At 43.6% G+C, this 21,453-nt stretch overlaps 2 protein-coding genes across 4 annotated transcripts in view; one reads left to right on the forward strand and one right to left on the reverse strand.

Annotated features, from left to right (window-relative positions):
• The window catches only part of fgd6 (FYVE, RhoGEF and PH domain containing 6), a 39,475-nt gene extending 34,213 nt beyond the window's left edge, over positions 1 to 5,262 (reverse strand). Inside the window, exons 1-2 of the mRNA XM_082510602.1 lie at positions 4,862 to 5,262; positions 1,129 to 3,178 (exon numbers count right to left, since the gene is read on the reverse strand). Of these exons, the coding sequence (XP_082366728.1) occupies positions 1,129 to 3,178; positions 4,862 to 4,871 (2,060 nt within the window). The 5' untranslated portion in view covers positions 4,872 to 5,262. The remainder of the gene's footprint in view (positions 1 to 1,128; positions 3,179 to 4,861) is intronic.
• A 128-nt stretch (positions 5,263 to 5,390) lies between these two features.
• Positions 5,391 to 21,149, forward strand: vezt (vezatin, adherens junctions transmembrane protein). Of its 3 annotated transcripts, none has more exons than XM_082510605.1 (12): positions 5,391 to 5,663; positions 6,650 to 6,787; positions 11,320 to 11,403; positions 11,515 to 11,699; positions 12,509 to 12,793; positions 14,066 to 14,223; positions 14,612 to 14,760; positions 15,258 to 15,622; positions 17,326 to 17,519; positions 17,788 to 17,894; positions 18,058 to 18,265; positions 18,512 to 21,149. In XM_082510605.1, exons 1-12 carry the CDS (start codon positions 5,628 to 5,630, stop codon positions 19,069 to 19,071), a joined length of 2,469 nt encoding a protein of 822 aa, XP_082366731.1. In that variant the 5' UTR covers positions 5,391 to 5,627; the 3' UTR covers positions 19,072 to 21,149. The 3 variants fall into 3 exon arrangements, with proteins under 3 accessions (XP_082366731.1, XP_082366732.1, XP_082366733.1); XM_082510606.1 differs by having other exon boundaries at positions 5,392 to 5,663; positions 14,078 to 14,223; XM_082510607.1 differs by lacking the exon at positions 5,391 to 5,663 and adding an exon at positions 5,676 to 6,060.
• Positions 21,150 to 21,453: the final 304 nt, after the last annotated feature.

The following is a 21,453-nucleotide window of genomic DNA, read 5'->3' on the forward strand; positions in this document are numbered from 1 at the left end:
ACAAGCATCATCACACACACAGCGATTATTAGCATCTCTACGGTTTTAAAAAAAGATTGTATTAAATCCCAATTCTTATGATTTTCCTCTATGTTATGTTAATTTCACTATCCTAGTACGAATGAGATGTTATGTTCTCTGGTTGCATTTATTTCACATGTCATGTATGTAACTTCACCAAAATCTGTATCCACAACATGATTTTTGTACAAGTCACCGCTAAATACAGGATGAAGAATTAGGAGTAAAGAAATGTCACAGACATAAAGCATAACAGAGCTGCTGCATTTTATGGAAAATTCTGTTTTATTTAAAATGTTTTGTGGGTGTTGTTAATCATTCCTGTATTGAGTAAAAATACAAATAGATAGTTTTTAAAAATATAAACAAAATACTGTGATGGCAGCAGTCTGAGTTTAAATGTGTCAAAGTGCTGCCGTCAGCCTGCAGGTAAATTGAAATTGAAAGCAAAGATATGAATCCAGGAGTACACAGTTTGTATTATAATTGGAGACCTTACATTACTGACCAAAGAAATCAATACATGTACTGATTTCACTGGTTAATAATTAAATTAACCCTAACCCTATATCATTCTGTTGTTAATCATTTATAAACAACCACGTTTTTGTCATCTGAATAAATACAGCAAAGATATTAGGAATAACAAGATAAATTAGTAGCTTTTCATCCTCCGTGCTTTAGGATCTTAACCAGCCCTCCTGAGGGCTAGAAGAGCTAAACTGCTGAGGATTAACCTACTTTAATCCTTCTAAAATAAATCCCCCAAATGACCAGAATCAGAAATAAACGGTCATGAGGCTCACTTGTTAGAGTGTGTACTGAGTCCGAGTCCTCTGCAGTGGCTTGGGTTTGATCCCTAAACTCCAGTGAACCAGGAAAATCTGACTCTTGAGATTTAAAATATCTTTTTAAAGAGCATGCAGACTGAGATTGGCAGCAGTGATTGGCTATCAACAAAATCAGTATACAAGAGATAAAAAGATAAACAGAAAAACAACTGTGTCACCACCCCGACTCCTTCTCCCTCCACCTTTCTGACTCTCTCTTAAACTGCTTCTATCAACTCAAATAGCTGAGAAAAAATTGATTAACAAAGCAGCGTACCTCTCATACTCATGTTCCTGACATCTGTGGTATGGATCCTGCACCTCGTAGATGTCTGCATCAGCTGCATCTGGGTCATGAGGCCAGCCCAGCCTGGCACTGTGAAACGGCAGATTCATGTATTCCGGGATTTCCTCATAGAGCGGGACGTTCTCATACTCCGCCAAGCCTTCTATGCCTTCTCCGCAAATATCAGCCTCCCCTATGCAGCTACTGGGCCTCTCCAGGCTCCTCTTGCCCCGGTTTGACTCGACGCTGGTGCAGTCCAGGGACTGCCCTCCCTTGGCAAGCAGCTTTGGCAGCATCTTCACTGACAGCCGGAGTTCCAGCAGCTTCCGGAAAGAGAGGCTCCTCTTTGGAGAGTTGGCCCGGGTTGCCAGGTCAGCTGCAGAGAAAGACTGCGCCCTCTGCTTGCCCCCCAGCACCGGGGCTCGACTCTTAGGCGGCACGCTGCTCCTGGTGGGGATCTGTCGACTGAAGAAGGTCACGTAGGGTCGCGAGAAGCGCCAGCTTGTTTTCTCCTGAGGAGGAGCGGGCAGCTCCCTCATTGGGGTGTTAGCATGTGGAGGTGCAGGAGGGCAGATGGAGGGTGGAGGAGGTGCGGGCAGGCTGTGTCTCTGCGGTTTTCTTGGCGGTGCCCTCGGCGACTGTTCCTCCTCAGCGGAGAAGGCTTTCCTGTCGTTCGCCAGAGGAGGGTGACAGCTGAGTTTGATCTGTTTAGGGAGGCTATGACTGATGGGGTACCGCTCAAAGTCGCCGTACCCATCCTCCTCATCTTCCTCGGCCCGGCGCGCCTCACCCTCTTTACTGTGGCTGACAGAGTCGGGCTGTGAGAGTAGGTCTAAGGAGTGGGAGTTGTTTTTGTTAAGATTGGGGTTTATGCGAAATGACCTGTGGAGATGAGGTGACAGAGAGGTTTGCCGAGGAGGCGGGACAGGCGCGTCAGCCTCATCGTCTCCTAAACCTGAGTCTTTTGGGGGTGAACTGTCATCACACGCATCCGGTTTGAGCTCCTCGCTCTCTGTACTGAGAGACAGAGCAGCTAGTTTCCCCTCAGCTTCCTTCATCTCAGTTCTTTGTTTCTGCTCCTCCACAAACTGCTCCTGAGCACCACCCTCCAGACCATCCTGCCTCACCAACGCCGGCTTTTTAAGTTTACGAGGCTGAGGGACTGGGAGAGGCTTGCTAGGAGCAGCGGGGACCTGCAGATCAGGGTGTGACTGGGTAGGAGACACTCTGCTGACAGTGTTGCTGCTTTCAGAGTACTCTGTAGGCAATTCAAGAGGAGAGATGCTTGAGAAGACAATGATGCCACCTATGACATCACAGGCTGACTTCAAGTGTGTGTTTTGGGCCTCCATCGATACTTTAGAGACATCGAGCTCAGCAGCAGGGCTTTCCTGATTTTTTAAAGTTACTTCCTGCTCCTTAGTCCTCTGTACCTCCTTGCTTACCGGTCCCCTATCAAGGTGTTTCTGTCTCTGAGGTTTACCCCTGGGCTTTTTGCTAATCTGCACACTTTCACCCTTATCTTCCTCTTGATTTTCTCCACCCTTTCGTGGCTTTGACCCCACGAACCCCTCTTTGGAAACGCCATTCTCTAACAGCTCTTTGTGTGAATGTCCCCCAGCCTCAGATGTGCTCCCATTTTCCAGGGGCTGACACTGTGCACAGTCCCGGAGCCCACAGGAGCAGGTGGGAATGATGTAATCCGATTCACGTCTGCTAGCCTCAGATAATATCCCGTTTTTGGAGTTGAGAAGATTGAGGCCATCATCAAAAGCCTCCTGCTGGTCCTGAGATGGGATAAGCAGTTCAGCAGGCTTGGGTGGCGGCGGGGGTGAAACCAGGGGAGAAGAGGCAACAGAGTATTTGGGGATGCATGGTTTGGGGGCAACAGCCGGTTTTGCCCTCTTCAGAGTGGAAGGGGAGGGCTGGGAGACCGCCAAAGGCTGACAAATGAGTCCCGGTTTGGGAGCGACGGGTGGGGGTGAAGGTTTGGTAGTGACGGGGAGTTTAGGTTTGGGAGCTAATGGAGGCTTCTTTACACCTGTGTGTTAGAAAGAGAGGGAGTGTCAGACACAAAAGCCATGCCTCCTCTAATGTAAGCACAGGCAAGCTCAGGTCACAAGGTCACTGACAGGGCGAAGATAGGAAATGAGTAATTTTCAACTATTTTGCACCATCTTCCCCGTTATAACAAAGTATTTACTCATGAGTGTGAACTGACGTAGCTAATGTTTGAAGGTGGCAGCAAATCTAGATTATTTGATTCAAACATGCTTAATTTCTGACATATTTGGTATGGCTGGACCAGATTTCTTTGCATAGTTTGCATTTTCTGATAATTCTGAAATCTTTTATTTATTTCTCTATCAGTTCAGTTTATATTTCTGATTGAAAATGTTCAGTGTTGTTGTTTAATGTTGTATCAGTTCACTATAATAACCTTGGCGTTTACTGTATTATCTCTTCTTGGTCCAATTTTTCCTTAAATAAGTCACAGTTTATTCTTATTTGTCGATAGACCTGTGTACTCAAGAGCATTTCCTACTCTTCTTCATGACAGTTTGTTTTCCTGAAAAAAATCCTTGCTTAGCATTCCTAATCCTATTAGGAAATAATCTGATTAAATAAAGGTTAAAATAGAAAAAAAAAGTATAGTCGTTAATTTTAAAAAAAAACCTCTGGTTTAGGATTGTAGGCTATATTTTCCACTCTATTGGTTCAAACTGTTGGCTGGCCGACACCACGAGAAGTCGAGTCATCGAGCGGATGTTTCGGAAAAGGCCAACGATCGAAAACCGCTCTCCGGTTGCAGCTGAAAGCCTGACTCCAACCAAATTCCCTTCAAAAACATCGCAAAACATTAATTCACTGTGACTGCAACCAGTAATAACTACTAATAAATAGTGATTGAATTTTTTTCTGATCACCGAGAACCACCCTTCAATTCGGCGCACACTTCATGTTAGTAAGCGTACACTTTGCGAAGTGCTTCACCCAAACTTAAGAAAAACCCCACGATGGATGGCGGTGTTGGTAAGAAGAGTGTGGATACACAACTTTTAATTTTATTGTTTCTTTCTGTTTTATCTATGAGCCGAATCTGTCAGCGTATGCAACAACAGCATGTAAAGTCATAAACTACACTCTGGAAGACACACAACCATATTTATTAAAGAAGCAACTTTAAATTCGCATGTTTTAAAACGGAATCTGGTGTTATGTTTAGTTCTATAAGGCAACGCCGGGCATATTTATTAAAACGTTTAAAAAGTATAACCCCCAAATAAAATGAAAAGACTTTCATCCAGAGACATGTTTGCTGCTTTTCGTGAAATGTTTGGGCTGCAGCTTGATATTAAGTCCGACATGTTTCAGGAACAGCAGGACAGATGTTTTGAGACAAAGGATTTAACCCCCTCCAGCTGCAACAGAGGTTTAGATAACAAAAAGAAACTGCTGTTTTTCACTGAGTTTTTACAAAGCACTCAAACTGAGGTCGGAACAGTTCACCTTTATGTCTTTTTGGAAGCTGTTATTAAGAAAAACTGTAATTAACTCTGGCTGGATAAAAATAGAGTGGTGCTACCGACAGCTACAGCGTGGAAATTGACCATTTCTTTCTGAAAAAGTATCACGAATAAAACTAAAAGACATTACATGTACTTTTATTGCCACAAAATACGCTTGCAAAGCAGATTTTTTTCAGCTCCCCCACGACACAAACCTGTGCTCATGACTCCCGACTTGCTCCTCTCTCCATGAGTAAATTTACTTTCAATGGAATTGCGAGGAAATCTGCGTTTTTTCCTCCTTCGACATTATTGTCAGCGTGAAATCCGCTCCGTGGGTGAAACATGCAGATACATCTCTGTGGTTCCTTATCTCGCCAGCGGATGCGCGGATAAAGTCTTAATGCCTGCTACTTTTCCCATTTTTCCAAGTTTTCAGCCACGGTGCTTTTCCTCCAACTGTGTAAATCTAAAATTGGACATAGCAAACAACAGATTTCCGGTCCTAGTTTACAAAATACATTACATTTCAAAGAAGACGTATAGAAAATTAAATTGTGAAGTAAAGCGTGTATGTTAGCACATTGTCTTCAAACATACGAGTCCATTGAAATATATCGCAATTGCAGTTGTTTTACTTAAAATCTTAGCACTCTACAGTGTTAAAAACATGAAGCATTTTATTTTGAAGATAACTTCCGTTTTTTTGCGCGCTAATTTTCGAAAACTTCACTCTCCTGTGCCCCCTTGCATTAACGGATGGGAAACCACACTACCGCTCGTGACCACCTGAGGCTCTCTAAAGCGTATCGAGCCGAACGTTCGTTTTCGGCGTTTGGAAGACACAGAGGCATTATGGAAGTTGTAGGCGAGCTTTAGCAACCGGCTAACAACTAACTTCTCAGCCGCTGCTCCTACCCTGATTACTGTTGCCTACAACTTCAGAATGCTAAACGGGCTGCGTGTTGATGGCGGAGAGCAATGACTGAGGAGTTTGATGAAGATGTGGTGTTTGAGGTACGTATTACCACCCCTGTTTATTAGCAAAACTTGCAACCGATGCTTTGTCATACCGCTCGAGTTCTGTACTAAATATAGGAGCTACGAGCCCAATTCATTAGCTAGCCGAGCTAGCTATCAGTCCTGCCGTTTGCCCCGTTGCCATGCACTGCCAATCCTAAGCATTTCCACATATTTGGCTGGCTGCTTAACCGTGTTCCTACCAAGGAGCTTTGGTGGTCATGAGAAGGGGCTGAGCCGGGCTAGTTGTGCGCATTGTTTGTTGGTGTTTCATCACTACTAAGAGGTGGGGTGGGGATGACCACGTCCAATGCGTCGGTTCTGAAAAATGACACACACACCTCTGCATCCAGGATGATGACAACATGAGCTGCGACTTCGTGTGACCATGCATGTGAGTGGCAGTTAATATTTGTTTAACCGTCTGTGCAGGCTGGTGCTATATGCGTTTTTATTTTGGCTTATCAGAGCTGCAGCAGAGGAGCAGCTGGGGAGAACTGGGTCAGACATCGTTTGGGCAAATTTTAGCAGGGGGATATTTTTCTGCTTTCTGCATGGCTGATTTGCTTCTGAGCTTTCTTAAAGCAGGCAGCAATACCTCTGTTTATACCTCTCTGACAGGAAAGGATTATAACATGACACCTTGTGCTTAGACTTGAGGAGAGAAGAACTAGGTGCCTGCTGACGTCTGTGTGAGTGTGAGATGATTTCCAGATTCACATCCTCCCAGAGTAGAGAAGAAGGTGCATGGGAGAGAGGGTAGAGACTCAGCTGAGGGAAAGTCTCTGCCTTTCCCTCGTCTTTTTATTCACGGCAAGACAAACTGGGACAAAAATCGGGATGAGTGTCAGCTCACCCTGAATCCAGTTGATTAATCTAATCATCACATTTCCTCTCCTTCTCCCAGTCTTCATCCGTCCGGCTCTGTTTTATGCAATTTCCCCCCTCCTCCTTAACCGGTCTCTTTCTTTCTCTCTTTGCAGAATTCTCCTCTTTTCCAGTATCTGCAGGATCTAGGGCACACAGACTTTGAGGCATGTCCGACAGCATCACAGGAGGAGGAATATGGCGAGCAAGAGGGAGACCTCACCTCTCCCGGTGGAGACCCACAGAAAACCTCAGTGAGTTCCCCACATCCTCTCCCAGAAACGACACACTAACAACCACTTGATCTAAATCAAACCTCTAACACATTGCTCCCAAGTGACACACAAACCAGACAAAGACATGATCTTAAAATACAATAAAAGGCTTTGTAGATAGAACTTGTTATTAAAAAAACACTATCCATGAGTGACAAAGAACATAAAAGCAGTTATTCGTTCTTCAAAAAGGGTGGGAAAAAACCACAGGGATCTTTGAAGCAATGTGTTTGTTAGCTGAAGAACATAATTAGTTTGTTTAAAATGTATAAAAAACAGTTTTGCATTATTCCTCTGTGGAAAAAATCTTACAAAGTCAGACTAAAATCCAATGTTAAGTTAGTTTTAAAATAGGATATTTGAGTTTAGGAATAATTCTTAATTTCTTTTTTGTGGATTATTTACCTGGTTGATTGGTCTATAAAATGTCTGAAAATGAAATAAATGCACAAATTAACAGTAGTCTGTGCTTTTGTAATCTCACTTCTGGCCATTTGTTAAACAAAAATTTGTTACACGGTTGAGTGAATGGAACACAGATTCAGCTTAAAATAAATTTATAAGCAAGAGACTGCTTGACATCCAGCTCCGACCTTACAGTCAGTTAATCTTTATTGCATAATCATGATCCATAGAAGGAAAATACATTACATAAAACACAAGAAATTACATATATATTAAATCTGTTACATAAATTAATAACAACAATAATATTTCTTGTTTTATTTTTGGATCATTTCATTTATTCATTGGTCTATAAAGTGTCTGAAAATAGTGAAAAATGAGAAAAAAGTTAAGATCTTTAAGGTATTAAAAGGTTAATTTTTTTTATTAGATATAAACTGTTCAGATGGTGGAACCTGTCCATTTATTTGCCTGTAATTACTGAAAAAATAGCAATAGCAATAAGATTTAACAATATCCTTATTAACATTAATAACAATGGAGCCGAAAAAGAAATACTGAGAAAAATCTGTTTGCCCCTTCAGAACATGTTACGAGCCAAACACTGCAGCGTGCTTTACGTGGATCAGTTTCTGACACCAGCTCTCTGTTAGAGCTCAGATAGGCTGCACATTAAGTTTTAGGTCATATAAAACATCTTCTTCATTGTCAAACAAGCCCTCATCAGGTTAGGTTATTGCTCTAACCATGTTTTCTGCAGCCCTGAGCGGGCAGCATGTGTGCACGATTGTGCAGTCAGGCAGAAAGTAATTGATCTGGATATTGACTCCTCACACATATTGACACGCAGTCGTCCACAGACAGCGGTTGCGTGAGTTGTGTTTATATGTTTCACTTTGGACAGACATTGAGAGCAGGGCTTCATGCACACTGATTCAGGTATATTTTTTCTCTCCCTGCTGCTGCTCTGATTCTCAGAAGAGAACGCCTGAATACGATTACCGACATGCTGCTTTCCGCCTGACGTAATTCCTGCCTCTGTGAGCGTCCGTTTACAGCCTGCGTGTGTGTGCTGATGATCACATGTGTGCTACATGCTTTTTTCCCCCTGCAATTAAAAGATTTAAACTCCTGAATTTTTAATGGTACTTTCATCATGCTAACCGTAAACGTCTGCGGTTTGAAGCGGCCTGTGATTCAGTCTGAGGATGGGAAGCTCAGGACAACATGACTCGGCCTCCCCTCCTCCTGAAATGGGAAATGGTGTTCAGGAACTTTCCGTATGTGTCATGCTTCCTCCCTGCTGTGCACTGTTGTTCTAAGGAGTCAAGGAGGATGAGGGACTCAGATCAGGCAGGAAAGCTTTTTGGTTGTTCCACCGTGATCCGTTTCCTGGAGTCCAGATAAAGCTGGAGCTCAAGCAAAAACGATTCGACCACATAGACAGATCTCATTACAGTAAAATCCTGACCCTAACACGGGGTAAACGCACAGCGTGTTTAAAGATTCTGAAAAATAAGCTGTTTGTTTATTCGGTTTTTGAGGTGGCATTATTCCCGAAGTTACACTACTGATGAATGAATAATGCTTCCCTCTCAGCTACTTCTTTACTGTGCTTCCTTACTTTAATTATAGGTCCAAATACAACCCCAGTTCTAAAAAAGTTGGGTGCTGTAAAATCTCATAAAGCCTTTTTTATTCACAGTAGAACATTGATAGCACATCTAATGTTTAAACCTTGAAAATTGAACATTTTAGGAAAAATAAAGTAATTTAAAATTTTGATGACAGCGACATGTGTCAAAATGTTGAGATGGGGGCAACAAAAGGCTAGAAAAGGAAGTTGTACTAAAAAGAAACAGCTTGAGGAACATTTTGCAAATAATTCAGTTCATTGGCAACAGGTCAGTGACATGGCTGGGAATGAGAAAGAGCATCTGAGTAAGGCAGAGTTTCTTATTAAAGAAGTTCACCAAGTTCCAGTCTGTTTCATGGAAGGCTTTTCATATTTCAGCAAGACAATGCTGAGCCACATACTGAAGCTGTTACAACACTATGGCATCATAGTAGAAGTGTCACAGTGCTGAACTAGTCTGCCTGTAATCCAGATCTTCTGGAGCATCGTGAAGGGAAAAATACCCAGAAGAAGACCCAGGATTGTTGAGCAGCTAGAATCATCTATCAGACAAGAACAGGACAACATTCCTCCCCCAAAAATCCAGCAGCTGCTCTCTTTAGTTCCCAGATGTTTACAGACTGTTTTTAAAAGAAGAGGGAATGCTGCACAGTGGTAAACACAGCTCAGTCCCAACTTCTTAAAAACATTTTCTCAGTTTAAATGGTTGATCTATTTCTGTGTTTCCAGAGTTGTTATAATTTTGCATTTTCAAATGAGCTTTTCTTTCAGTTTCATTTTGAGGCTTGCTTTGAGTTTACCTTCAGTTAGATTGGTCATTTCAGCTTTGTTCTTATATTGTTGGAAATCTTTAGTTTTGGTTTTGCTTTTACTATATTCAGAATTTGTTTTGTTTTTAATCGCTGTTATATCGAGGTTGCTTGTCTGGAGAATATTTAAGAAGTTGCAAACGCAGCACGTTTGGAGGCAGCTGACTCACAGCCACGGAGACAGTCAACAGTGCATTTATGCTTCTGTGTTAAATCTGCACCACAGGTACATCGTAGCTGAAAACCCTGCACTGTAACCTGAGAACTACATGTTGCTGTTAATGCAGAAGCCATAGGTATTTCAGGTGTTCATTATACTTTCCACACCAGAGTGAACAGAGTTGTGGTCCACACTGGCAGCACACATGGTGATGGGTTAGACTCACTCTCTGATCAGTAATCAGTACGACCGCAGCCTTTAGACTAATAACACTTTGGATTTTTTTCTTTTCATCCCCAGAGAAAAAGGGTCAGAGTGGCCTGGCTGCCCATGTTGGATCAATAACCCCCTGCTTCTGCTGTAAACTGGAGCACATGCAGACTTCAGATAATGTTATCACGCTAATCTCCAGGCTGGCCTTCATTTTTTTGTAACATTAGCAGAACAAGAACCAAAGCCTCCAGGCCGAAAACGTCTTTCAAAATGAGTCCTGTTTTTTTTAACAAAGCATTTCACTGATACCACTAAGCAACACTAAGCAGATTAGTGAAAAGAAAATCCCATTCATGACTAGTACACGGGTTGGATTTGTTTTTTTGTTGTTTTAGCCGCACATGAAAAAATACGTTACAACATACCAAAAAGCCAGAGGCTCGCCGTCTCAGTTAATCGTATATTTTACTGTGCTAGGAATCCAGGCTCCTAGGAAGCGAGAAATAAAACAGAAGTGTGTCTGCATTGTGTCGAATGAAGGGCGTACAAACTTTTCATATTTCTGGAATCAAAGGAGCCCGTCCTTTTCCTCTGTCCGGCCTGCATTTTTGAAGGGATAAAAGGTAGTCTTGTTGAGGCAGAAAGTGTAAACGCTAAACTAGAAATTCATCAAAGTGAAGCGGTTGTGTGGCTTTCGTGCCCTGGTGCTGATATAAAAGACTCGTGGGTGTTTCACAAACACACATTGCACTTATTGTGGTTGCCTGAAAGGCTTTGTCTCCTGGGATACTCCTTTTTTTTCCCTTTTTTTTTTGGAAGTGTGTTTGCACACTCGTTCTGGGACTCGAAGCAAACCAAAACAGTCTGAAGACATGTGGGTGCAGAGCAGTGATCCAGCAGGTCAATGGTTTCCAGTGCATCTGAGTCACTGAACTGAATGACACACTTAAATTTGAAATTTTTGAAGGGAAGTATTTGGATCGGACAGTAGAGAATGGTTGTTTATTGTTTATTGATGTTTTTCTTGTGTTTTTTAAATTAAATAGCCTTTTTTTCATTATAATAGCTGTGTACTTTGTTGTCCTGATTGAGGTTTTCTATCAGTTGTTTGTTTTGTGTTAAAAATGTAATAAATATGTTGGCAAACAAAAAGTCATAGAGGTGATTCATAGTGGGATATTTCACTTTTATTCTTTTGTTTACTATTGGCGGGATAAAATATTGCATGAAGCTGGAATGGAATCCTGACCTAAATGATCCAAACCTTTCCCTTGTGTGTAATATGCAGGGCTTATGGAGACTGGCTGAGGCCTTATGGAGATGGAGCCCATTTCACCAGGCGGCAGCATCTCGCAAGCTGGACCAGAAGCTGGTAGGTGCAGGAAGACTGGCACTGAAACCAGCGCCTGCAGTTCGTGTTTTTGTTTGGTTTGTTTTTGTTTTGTTTTTTTAAAATAAACTTTTTTTTTTTTGCCCTCTGCAGGACTGCATGTTCGGCCAGTACTCGGTCAGGTGCATTCTGGACCAGGACGTGCTGCTGCAGGAGGACGTGGAGCTGATCGAGCTCTTAGACCCGAGTCTGCTCACCCTCGGCTCCTCACCCTCTGGCTCGCCTCGCAGAGCGAACACCTTACCTAGACCGAGCCTCATCGCCAAGCCCTCCCTATGGTACGCCACTTTGAAACAGACAGTCGAGAACTCCCTTTCACAAATATTGAATGACTTTTTTTGCATCCAAGGTATTGGATATCTTCTACAAAACTAAATGTCAAATTTTTTGACCAAAATTCTTATCATATGAAACTTAGCTATTCTGTAGGCTTTCATTGGCACAGAAGCGCCACCTTCAATCATAGGAAAACTGGCTTAAATGGCAGGTGGCCTTTAAGGGAAGTGTTGTTTCAAGTGGTCAATGAAGTGAGGGGCCGCACTAAAGTTTGACAGGAAATAAATAAGGATTATTGTCTTTATAAAGCTGGTTGCATTTAAAGTCTCTATTATTAAGTTTTACAGGTGAATAGTCTTAGTTTGTCAATGAAGCTCTTACAGTTCAAAATTCTTTTGGCTAAAATTGATGTTTCATAAAGCTTTTAAGTGAAAAGGTCTCTATGAGGTCAAGAATGAACCTCTGTGTTCATTATTTTTAATGATTCATGAAAATCCAGCATCTTAGTGGGAGTTTTACATCAAAGAGCTTCAAAAACAGGAATTTAACAATGTTTGATGAATGCTGATGCTGGAGAAAATCCAGTGCAGATATAAATTGCATCACACACAGGATGATGTGGTGCATGATCGTTATAGCTTTAATTAATGTGACTCCAGAACCACAGAAGACATTACACAGCCGTTTACTCCCACGTACTCCCCAACTCTAATAATCTAACACTGACATGTAAAATTGTTGCCCTTTTATCCGGGCTCAGTACATATAAATGTTGACAGGGTCAAAATTCCTCCCTGTGCTCGTCTCTCAGGGACATGGCCGGGCTGGTCGGCCTGGCCTCAGTGCTGCTGGGGCTCTGCTCCGTGTCTGGGGGCCTGTGGTCGCTGGCTGCAGCTCCGTGGGGCTTGGCCCTGCTGGGCTGGGTGGGACTGAGGATGGTCACGTTGTGGAGACAGGGCCGTATGCAGAGAGCTGTCCACACCAGGGCCACCCAGCTCCAGACTCTGGTTCACAACGGCAAGACCCTGACGGGGCTGTCCCGAAAAGCCCTGCGTCTGGTGCAGGAGACTGAAGTCATCTCCAGAGGTTTCACCCTGTAAGTGTGCTTGTTTTACATCCACCCACACATCAATCGATCAGTGTAGTTAAGGTGGGCATTTACAGAATGTTGTCCCATATTTGACTGTTTATGCTAAACTAATTCTGTGTCCTAACCATTAGTTATCCTCTGTGTTTATCTTGGTTAATCGTTGATTTTTAGCCTACTGTGGTCTCTGTCTGTCTGTAGGCATGATGCACTGTATGTCACAGTCAATAAACAAGGGGAAAACAATCAGCATCACAATATAAAACAAAATGCCTTTTGGCAAAAATTCATAGTTCACTGTGCCTGGTGGTTATTTAGCTGCTAGAAGCTAATAATCATAGATATAAGCACTCTTTTAATATAAAAGGGCATCTTTGTGTATATATATCTATGGCTGATTTGACAAATGTGCTCACATGCTACATGCAAATATTGTAACGTTACTCACAGCTTTTCGAACAGTCTACATTTTACTGTAAAACAAGTTGTAAACTATCAGCGCCTGACATTTGGTTGACTTATCAGTGATGCTTCCTGCTGATAGCACCCTTTTTCAGGTCTTTTATTCTGAACGGCTCGGTTTTTCTGCTTGGAAGTTGAAAGAACAGTGTGGAGCTCCTGGTAGTGCATCCCATCACACACAGTCATTTCAGAGGATTACAAGGGCACACATATATGCACAGCCTTGATTGTTTTCCTCTGATGTCTCTGTGTACTCCTCTGTGTCCACATTTTACTGGAGTCAGTGATGATGAGCGTTTTCTTTTTTTAACCCCTAAGTGACCAAGTGGAGTCATTTTTGAACCCATCCATATAAGTGATATAAGTGATATGAGAGTGTATCTAATTATTTTTTCCCTGAAGTTGTCCGTCGGCTTCTAGAACTTTGTTTAAAATATGTAAAATATTCTAATTTTCATCTTCTAATCACTATATTGTAGTGTTTTGCAATAAACCAGGACTAACAGACCTGCAGAGGTCCTCTTTTGCCTCCACCTTTTTTACACAAAAGCTGCTGGAGGATGGATTTGGTTATCTTTGGACAGCTATTTACATGCTGCTAGCTTGGATTAATACTCAAGTATTGATTCATTTAAGAAAAGATGATGTGTTGAGTTGCGTAGCTGTTCTTGTCACACCTGCTTGTTTCTGACACTAAAGCGTTTCTAACCCGTCTCAGTGTCTTTGTCTCGTCTTCTGTGATGTGTTGTTCAGTGTTGTGTGTTGCCCCCCTGCCTCTTTGGGACGTCTCCACAGTTGTATCACATTTCACTTGTCAAGTTTGCTCGACAGGGTGAGTGCGGCCAGCTCCTTTAGCAGGGCGGGGCCGGGGGCGGGGCTACGTGGCCAACAGCTCATCGGACTGAGGAAGGCCTTGTACCGGGCGCTGCGTTCGGCCTTCAGGGCATCGCGCAGGGCCACCTGTCACATGCTCAAGGCATATCCTTTACCTGAGATAACTGGGAGTGGATGCTGTTGTCAGGGAATTCTTTATTTTCATGATTTTTAAGCTTTTAGGAGCTTGAATTTAGACAGTTTCTTCTCTTCAGTATTTGAATGTCCTTTACCGAACTCATAATTGAATTTATCGTTGTCATCAAAGCGTGGTCACATATCTGAGGGAAATGTGATTGTCTTTGAAGGTTGAGGCTTTGATGGTGTGGGTGGAAATCCCAAAGCTTCCTTTGATGACAGTCAAGGCTACCTCTTTAAACTATTCGAAAAGATCCGCGCAGATCTATATAAAATGAGAAATTTATAAACTTCTATGTATTTATGCAAAAGAGACTTTCCACACTTCTATCACTTGTCCTTAATGCCCATCAACGTTCCCTCTGAACTCTGAGATCGATAATGTGACCAACTACGTGTCCGCGGTGCCTCTGAAGGAGCTGGGGCTTGGCCTGGGTATCGAACACCTGGGAGACGAGCAGGCCCAGGAGCTTACGGATGACTACAGCCTGCCTGCCTTGAAGGTAAAGCCCAAGGGTCAAAGGCAGTTAATCAAATTCTCATTGCGTTTACAATTTTGGCTTCCACTCATTATTAAAACACAAAAATCAGGAAAAGCACAGTTTTTTTTTCCCCCTAAAGACGTCTGTTTCTTTTTCTAAAATTCAAAAAATCTTTGATTTTTGATAACATCTCTGCTCCCCCTGTTAAATAATCCTGATTTCAGTTAACCAAAACAGTTGTTATTATGAATTTTGCCATATACTTTCTGTTTCCTGTTTATTTTCAGACACATTTTCGGACACTTTTAGCCAAATCGCTTATTTTCTTCAACCTTTTAGAGCTCGATAAATAACTAGGATACAAAAAAGTCTATTCATGCTCTGACCTCACTTTGGCTTCTGATTTTCAAAAGCCTGAAGCAGTGGTGAAGAAAGAGAGGAAGTGTGTTGGTTATATCGAAGCAAGAACGCCTGAAAGAAGCTATTTATCTCAGGTTTATTGGCTTGTCTTAATGCAGATGCTGTTCCAGCTGTGGGTCGGTCAAAGCTCCGAATGTTTCCGTCGGCTGGCCCTTCTCCTCTCTCCGAGCCGAGTAGAGGAGTCTGAGGAAATCAGACCCACAGAAGACGCCTCCTCTCCTCTTCCTCTTCCTCCTCCGCTCTACCGGTCCATCTCCGCCGTGACCGAGCCCCTCCATCACGCTCTGGCGAGCTGTCTCGGCGAAGTGCAGCGCAGCTTCGACTTTCACAGACACTTTGAGACCCAGCCGAGGACCACAGGCTGCGACAGGACAGGGCGAGCCAGAGAGAAATGCCGAGAGCTCAACACCCTCCACACCTCCATCCGAAGCCTGCAGCTGCACCTGAAAGCGCTGCTCAGCGAGTGAGAAAACCTTGAATAATCTCGTTCTAAATAAAAGGAGACCGTGTACCATTCAGAGATGGCAGGTCACCATAGCAACAAAGCAGAACATATACAGGGAGTGCAGAATTATTAGGCAAGTTGTATTTTTGAGGAATAATTTTATTATTGAACAACAACCATGTTCTCAATGAACCCAAAAAACTCATTAATATCAAAGCTGAATGTTTTTGGAAGTAGTTTTTAGTTTGTTTTTAGTTTTAGCTATTTTAGGGGGATATCTGTGTGTGCAGGTGACTATTACTGTGCAGAATTATTAGGCAACTTCACAAAAAACAAATATATACCCATTTCAATCATTTATTTTTACCAGTGAAACCAATATAACATCTCCACATTCACAAATATACATTTCTGACATTCAAAAACAAAACCAAAACAAATCAGCGACCAATATAGCCACCTTTCTTTGCAAGGACACTCAAAAGCCTGCCATCCATGGATTCTGTCAGTGTTTTGATCTGTTCACCATCAACATTGCGTGCAGCAGCAACCACAGCCTCCCAGACACTGTTCAGAGAGGTGTACTGTTTTCCCTCCTTGTAAATCTCACATTTGATGATGGACCACAGGTTCTCAATGGGGTTCAGATCAGGTGAACAAGGTGGCCATGTCATTAGTTTTTCTTCTTTTATACCCTTTCTTGTCAGCCACGCTGTGGAGTACTTGGACGCGTGTGATGGAGCATTGTCCTGCATGAAAATCATGTTTTTCTTGAAGGATGCAGACTTCTTCCTGTACCACTGCTTGAAGAAGGTGTCTTCCAGAAACTGGCAGTAGGACTGGGAGTTGAGCTTGACTCCATCCTCAACCCGAAAAGGCCCCACAAGCTCATCTTTGATGATACCAGCCCAAACCAGTACTCCACCTCCACCTTGCTGGCGTCTGAGTCGGACTGGAGCTCTCTGCCCTTTACCAATCCAGCCATGGGCCCATCCATCTGGCCCATCAAGACTCACTCTCATTTCATCGGTCCATAAAACCTTAGAAAAACCAGTCTTGAGATATTTCTTGGCCCAGTCTTGACGTTTCAGCTTGTGTGTCTTGTTCAGTGGTGGTCGTCTTTCAGCCTTTCTTACCTTGGCCATGTCTCTGAGTATTGCACACCTTGTGCTTTTGGGCACTCCAGTGATGTTGCAGCTCTGAAATATGGCCAAACTGGTGGCAAGTGGCATCTTGGCAGCTGCACGCTTGACTTTTCTCAGTTCATGGGCAGTTATTTTGCGCCTTGGTTTTTCCACACGCTTCTTGCGACCCTGTTGACTATTTTGAATGAAACGCTTGATTGTTCGATGATCACGCTTCAGAAGCTTTGCAATTTTGAGACTGCTGCATCCCTCTGCAAGATATCTCACTATTTTTGACTTTTCTGAGCCTGTCAAGTCCTTCTTTTGACCCATTTTGCCAAAGGAAAGGACGTTGCCTAATAATTATGCACACCTGATATAGGGTGTTGATGTCATTAGACCACACCCCTTCTCATTACAGAGATGCACATCACCTAATATGCTTAATTGGTAGTAGGCTTTCGAGCCTATACATCTTGGAGTAAGACAACATGCATGAAGAGGATGATGTGGACAAAATACTCATTTGCCTAATAATTCTGCACTCCCTGTAGAAGAAAATTGTGTATAAAGAACCTCTTTCTTTGTCATCATCAGGATGATCATCCTGGAGGACGACCTGGAGAAGCTGATGGTGTCCAAGGAGCTGACGGAGTTGACGCTCGAGGGCTACCAGGACCTGAGCGACCGGCTCCACCAGCTGCAGCCACACATGCAGGCTAGCACTGGCTGCTGGGAGGACACCATCAGTCAGGTGGAGCGCATGCTGAGACGAGCCAACGCCTGTACAGGTGAGGCGGGTCAAACGCATAATGTCAGGTTCGACCTGTGAAGGCATCGCAGTGACTTCCACGTTATCAGCTCAGTGGTTTCACGTAACTTCAGGCCTATTTTTATCCCTCCTTCCTTTACCATGACTCAAGACTGTTGCCGGTCATGAAGGAAGTTGCTTAAACACATTGTAGGACAAGAAATAGACCAATCATAGCACAGCTGTCTGCACAGTGACCAAACTGTTGCTTTCCCACAATAATGTTAGTCTGAAATCTTTCTGTGTAGCCAGCGCTGAGGGTCTGGAGCAGTGCAGTCCTCCTCCACCTGAGGTTCCCGATCCTCCTCCATCCTACCCGCTGATCCTGGACAGAGACCCCGTGCCGGAGGAGCTGGTAAGATCAGCTGTCGACTGTTTAACATTAAATCTGAAGCTATTTTTAGCACGATTGTTGAGTATTTTTTGTCAGGACAGGAAACCATGTGTATAACTCGTGCCCCTTCCCCTGATGACTTATTGCCCTGTTGTCAGCCTCTCCCACTCTTTTATTCGACCAGGAGTGGGAGGCCTACGTGTCTGACTCGGACTCTGATGGCGAAGGCAGAGGGTCATGGTCTGACATGTTGTCACCGGAGGAGCGGGAGCGGCAGCGGCGGGAGAGGGAGGAGTCCCGTCGCGTCCTGTCTGAGCTGAAAGCTGTCCTGGGCTTCCGTGCGTCAGAGGGGGAGAGGATGAAGAGGAAGCAGCTGCTCTTCAGCGACCAAGGTCTGCACTGGACGTTCGAAAAACGCGTCTACTGATCCTCAGGATGACAGTTCATAAAATCTGCGTGTACATTTTTAAATGCATGCAGGCAAAACGAATAATTATTACTCAAATTTTGAGCTAATGTTCCTTATTAATGTTATGTTATAGTTAGCAGCAGAGCCTAATAAATAATTATTATTCCTACAAGTTTCCCCACCAGCAGATGTCACTGAAATCATCCACGTCTTTCTTTCTTTCTCGCAGCCGCCGTGGGGCTTTCGGTTCACACAGAGGGTTCAGACCCTTCCACTCAGCCGTCAGACGATCTGACATCTGTGGGCAAAGGAGAACCTGCCATCGACAGAGGAAACAACCTATCAGAGCGCTCTGCTGGAAATGAAGAGAAGGAGCAGGAAGGAAGACACGATGGGGTGAGGCCTAACCCCTCCACCGACCCCGTGACAGAGTTCAGCTGCGGTGTGGAGCAATCAGAGATGGGAGGAACGTCTGTCTGCAGCAGAGGAGGAGGAGGTGCGTCAGAGCTGCACCAGTATGATGGCGTCCTGGAGGAGGGGGAGGGGGAGAACGGCCTGGACTGCTTCCTGAAGCCTAAAGTCTTCGCCGTCTCTGTGATGGACAGACTGACGGAGATCCACGGCTCTGAGGCGCTCAGCTTCAGCTCCGCCCTCGCAGCTCAGGTGGCTGCTCGCTCACACTCCCTCATCAGCATGGAGGAGCAGACGTTCGGAGATGATGATGACAAGGAGGAGAAAGAGGGGGACGACGAAGAGGGCAGAGACAGACAAAACCCAGAGAAGGACTAGAGATGAAACCGCTTTAACCGAGCACTAAGCAGAGACAGTGTTTATGTCTGTGTTACATCAGAGAAAATCCAGCCCACGACACTCTGTCACCCATCCGTCCACATTACTGTACATTACCCACAATTCTTACTGCTCTGTTTGCTGTTAAAACTCAGGTACCAGAACCACTATAACAAGATGAAGACCTTACAGTGTTGAGGTCAGCAGACCCCGGTGTCATCCACACTCTGAAACGTGATCACAGTCGCTCTGTAGATGTGGAAGAAACTTCTGATTGTATGAGAAGAAAAACGGTTTTAGTTGCACATTTTTTAACTTTAAATCAGAGCTGCACTGTGTGTTCAGGCAGAAACCCCTCCACAGTCATCTGATTTTATTCATTTATAATAATAACACGAAAAATTTTATAAAATTGGAATTTGAAAAAATTTATTCATAATATAAAGAATAACAAGCGACCTGCAGGCTGAAAGGCTGCAGATGGCTTCCTTTAGTTCTCTTCCTCCTTTCCTGTCTCCTCTCACCTGTTCTCATCCAATAAAGGTTTAGAACTCCTTAAAAATTGCAAAGTTTGGACCCAAATACAGGACGCTGGAGACAGATAAGTATCTAAAAACACTCGGAGGCATAACAGCAGCTGAACACAGTTAAGAGGCGAGAATAGTCAGGGAATCGGGTAAAGGACACAAAGCTAACCTTCAGTAAAGCAGGAAGTAACCAAAAACGAACCAAGCTGCATTAAACAATGCTGGCATTAAACATGAAGACAGAGGGGCAAGCTGCCAACAAAGCTCAGTATAACCAGGCTTTCTCTGCTTTAGGTGGCTTAAAATTAACATTTGTTTTACAGCTCTGCGTGAGGCTGTTTATTTCGACAGCTGCACACGAGAGCTCCAAAACGCTGCAGACATTTAAATATTAAAAGGTGACTCGGTGTGTTCAGGTCTGACGCTCTCTGACGAAGGAATCACTTTAGTTCAAACTAAAAGTCATTTACTTTTTATATTCTCAATTCAGTGGGTTTCCAACGGAAGATTGTTCTCGCCATTGGAAAAAAATAAATACATCTCGCCATGAGACGACTTATAAATGTAAACATCTGAGATAATAATCTTTTTTTTTTCCTGTGGCGTTAAAAAGCTTTCACAGATTTTAAACAAAACTCTGAACATAACCTGCTCCAGCATAGGTTGCCATGGTGATTCAGCCTGGTGAAAAGAGGCTTTAAGCCTGTTCTGCAGTACACCATTCTGAGCCTGAGACACAAACAGAAAGACAAAACTGAGAGGAGCAGATGAGGAAACGCCAGGGGAACTGTACTCACAGGAAGTAAACTCAAACCAGGAATTCAACACTAACACCAACTTAAATAAAACAATAAAAAAAAAGTGTACTGCAGGTTCTACATGCTTAGCCAGTTTCTAAATATGAATCCAAAAGTTTTTAATACACATCAGGAAATCTGAGCCTTAATGTTTCAGGGAGTAAAATACACAGTGAAATCTGTCCAGGAGCGATTTTCTGTCTGAACACACACACCGAGGAGCTGAAGGTCAAATCAGCTGATTTCTTAAGGATCTGTGTGAGAGGCAGCTCTGCGGGAAAAGGAAGTGAAGCTATTTTTACAATCAGCGCTTTTATTTTTGTCCACGTGGGGGCTTCTGCGCCCCTGATGGGACTCGGAGGAGGTGACATGTAGCTGAACGTGCGTCCACAATCCTGTTTCCAGTGACGTTTTGTGAACTGCTCACAGTTCGATCCCCTTTCTCTGCGTCAGTGTTTACAGGGCCACGCTCAGCGGAAGGGTCGGGCTCAAACGTGTGAGTTTAATGATCTGCTGTGAGTTTACGTTCACCTCTACGGGTACGGTATTAAAAGAAACAAAGGTGTATTTCTCTCATTTGTCTGACAGCCCTGATGCTGGCCCCGCCTCCAACCCAACCAGCCCTCTCTCCTGTCACCGTGTCTGCCTTGTCCTCCTGCATTTTTCAGTGTGAAATAAAAAACCATCCTGGAAGTTTGTCCTCACGCTCGTGTGTCACAGCGGGGTTAAAGAACAGGTTGGGTCGGTTATTTGATCTGTTTCGTGTGGGATTTTGTTCTTGCCTGACTTACAACAGCTGCAGCTGCTGCTGCGCCTTCTTTGGTTCCCTCTTGGCTTTGGAGGCAAATACTTAGATCTGCAGTGGGCAGAGGTAGCTGCTAAAGTTACTTTTAGTTAACTAAACTAAAACTAAACCCTAACTCTTTCCTCTGTGAATGCCAAATAGAGCTGACACTTGTTTTGGTCATATTTCAAGCCTGGCTATGCATTAAGAAGTCAATGAGGGGTATCTCTGCCCTTCTAATGGTCATCAAATCTCATCTTTAATGATGTATACT

The sequence above is a fragment of the Aulonocara stuartgranti genome (assembly GCF_965226115.1).
Source record: "Aulonocara stuartgranti genome assembly, chromosome: 17".
Taxonomy (NCBI): Eukaryota; Metazoa; Chordata; class Actinopteri; order Cichliformes; family Cichlidae; genus Aulonocara; species Aulonocara stuartgranti.

What these genes read in the sequence shown, in the direction of transcription:
- vezt (XM_082510605.1), top strand. Translation starts at nt 5,628, where the DNA reads ATGACTGAGGAGTTTGATGAAGATGTGGTGTTTGAG. An exon ending in GAGACCCACAGAAAACCTCA is followed by an intron (nt 6,788 to 11,319) that starts GTGAGTTCCCCA and finishes TGTAATATGCAG; the next exon opens with GGCTTATGGAGACTGGCTGA. An exon ending in ACGAGCCAACGCCTGTACAG is followed by an intron (nt 17,520 to 17,787) that starts GTGAGGCGGGTC and finishes CTTTCTGTGTAG; the next exon opens with CCAGCGCTGAGGGTCTGGAG.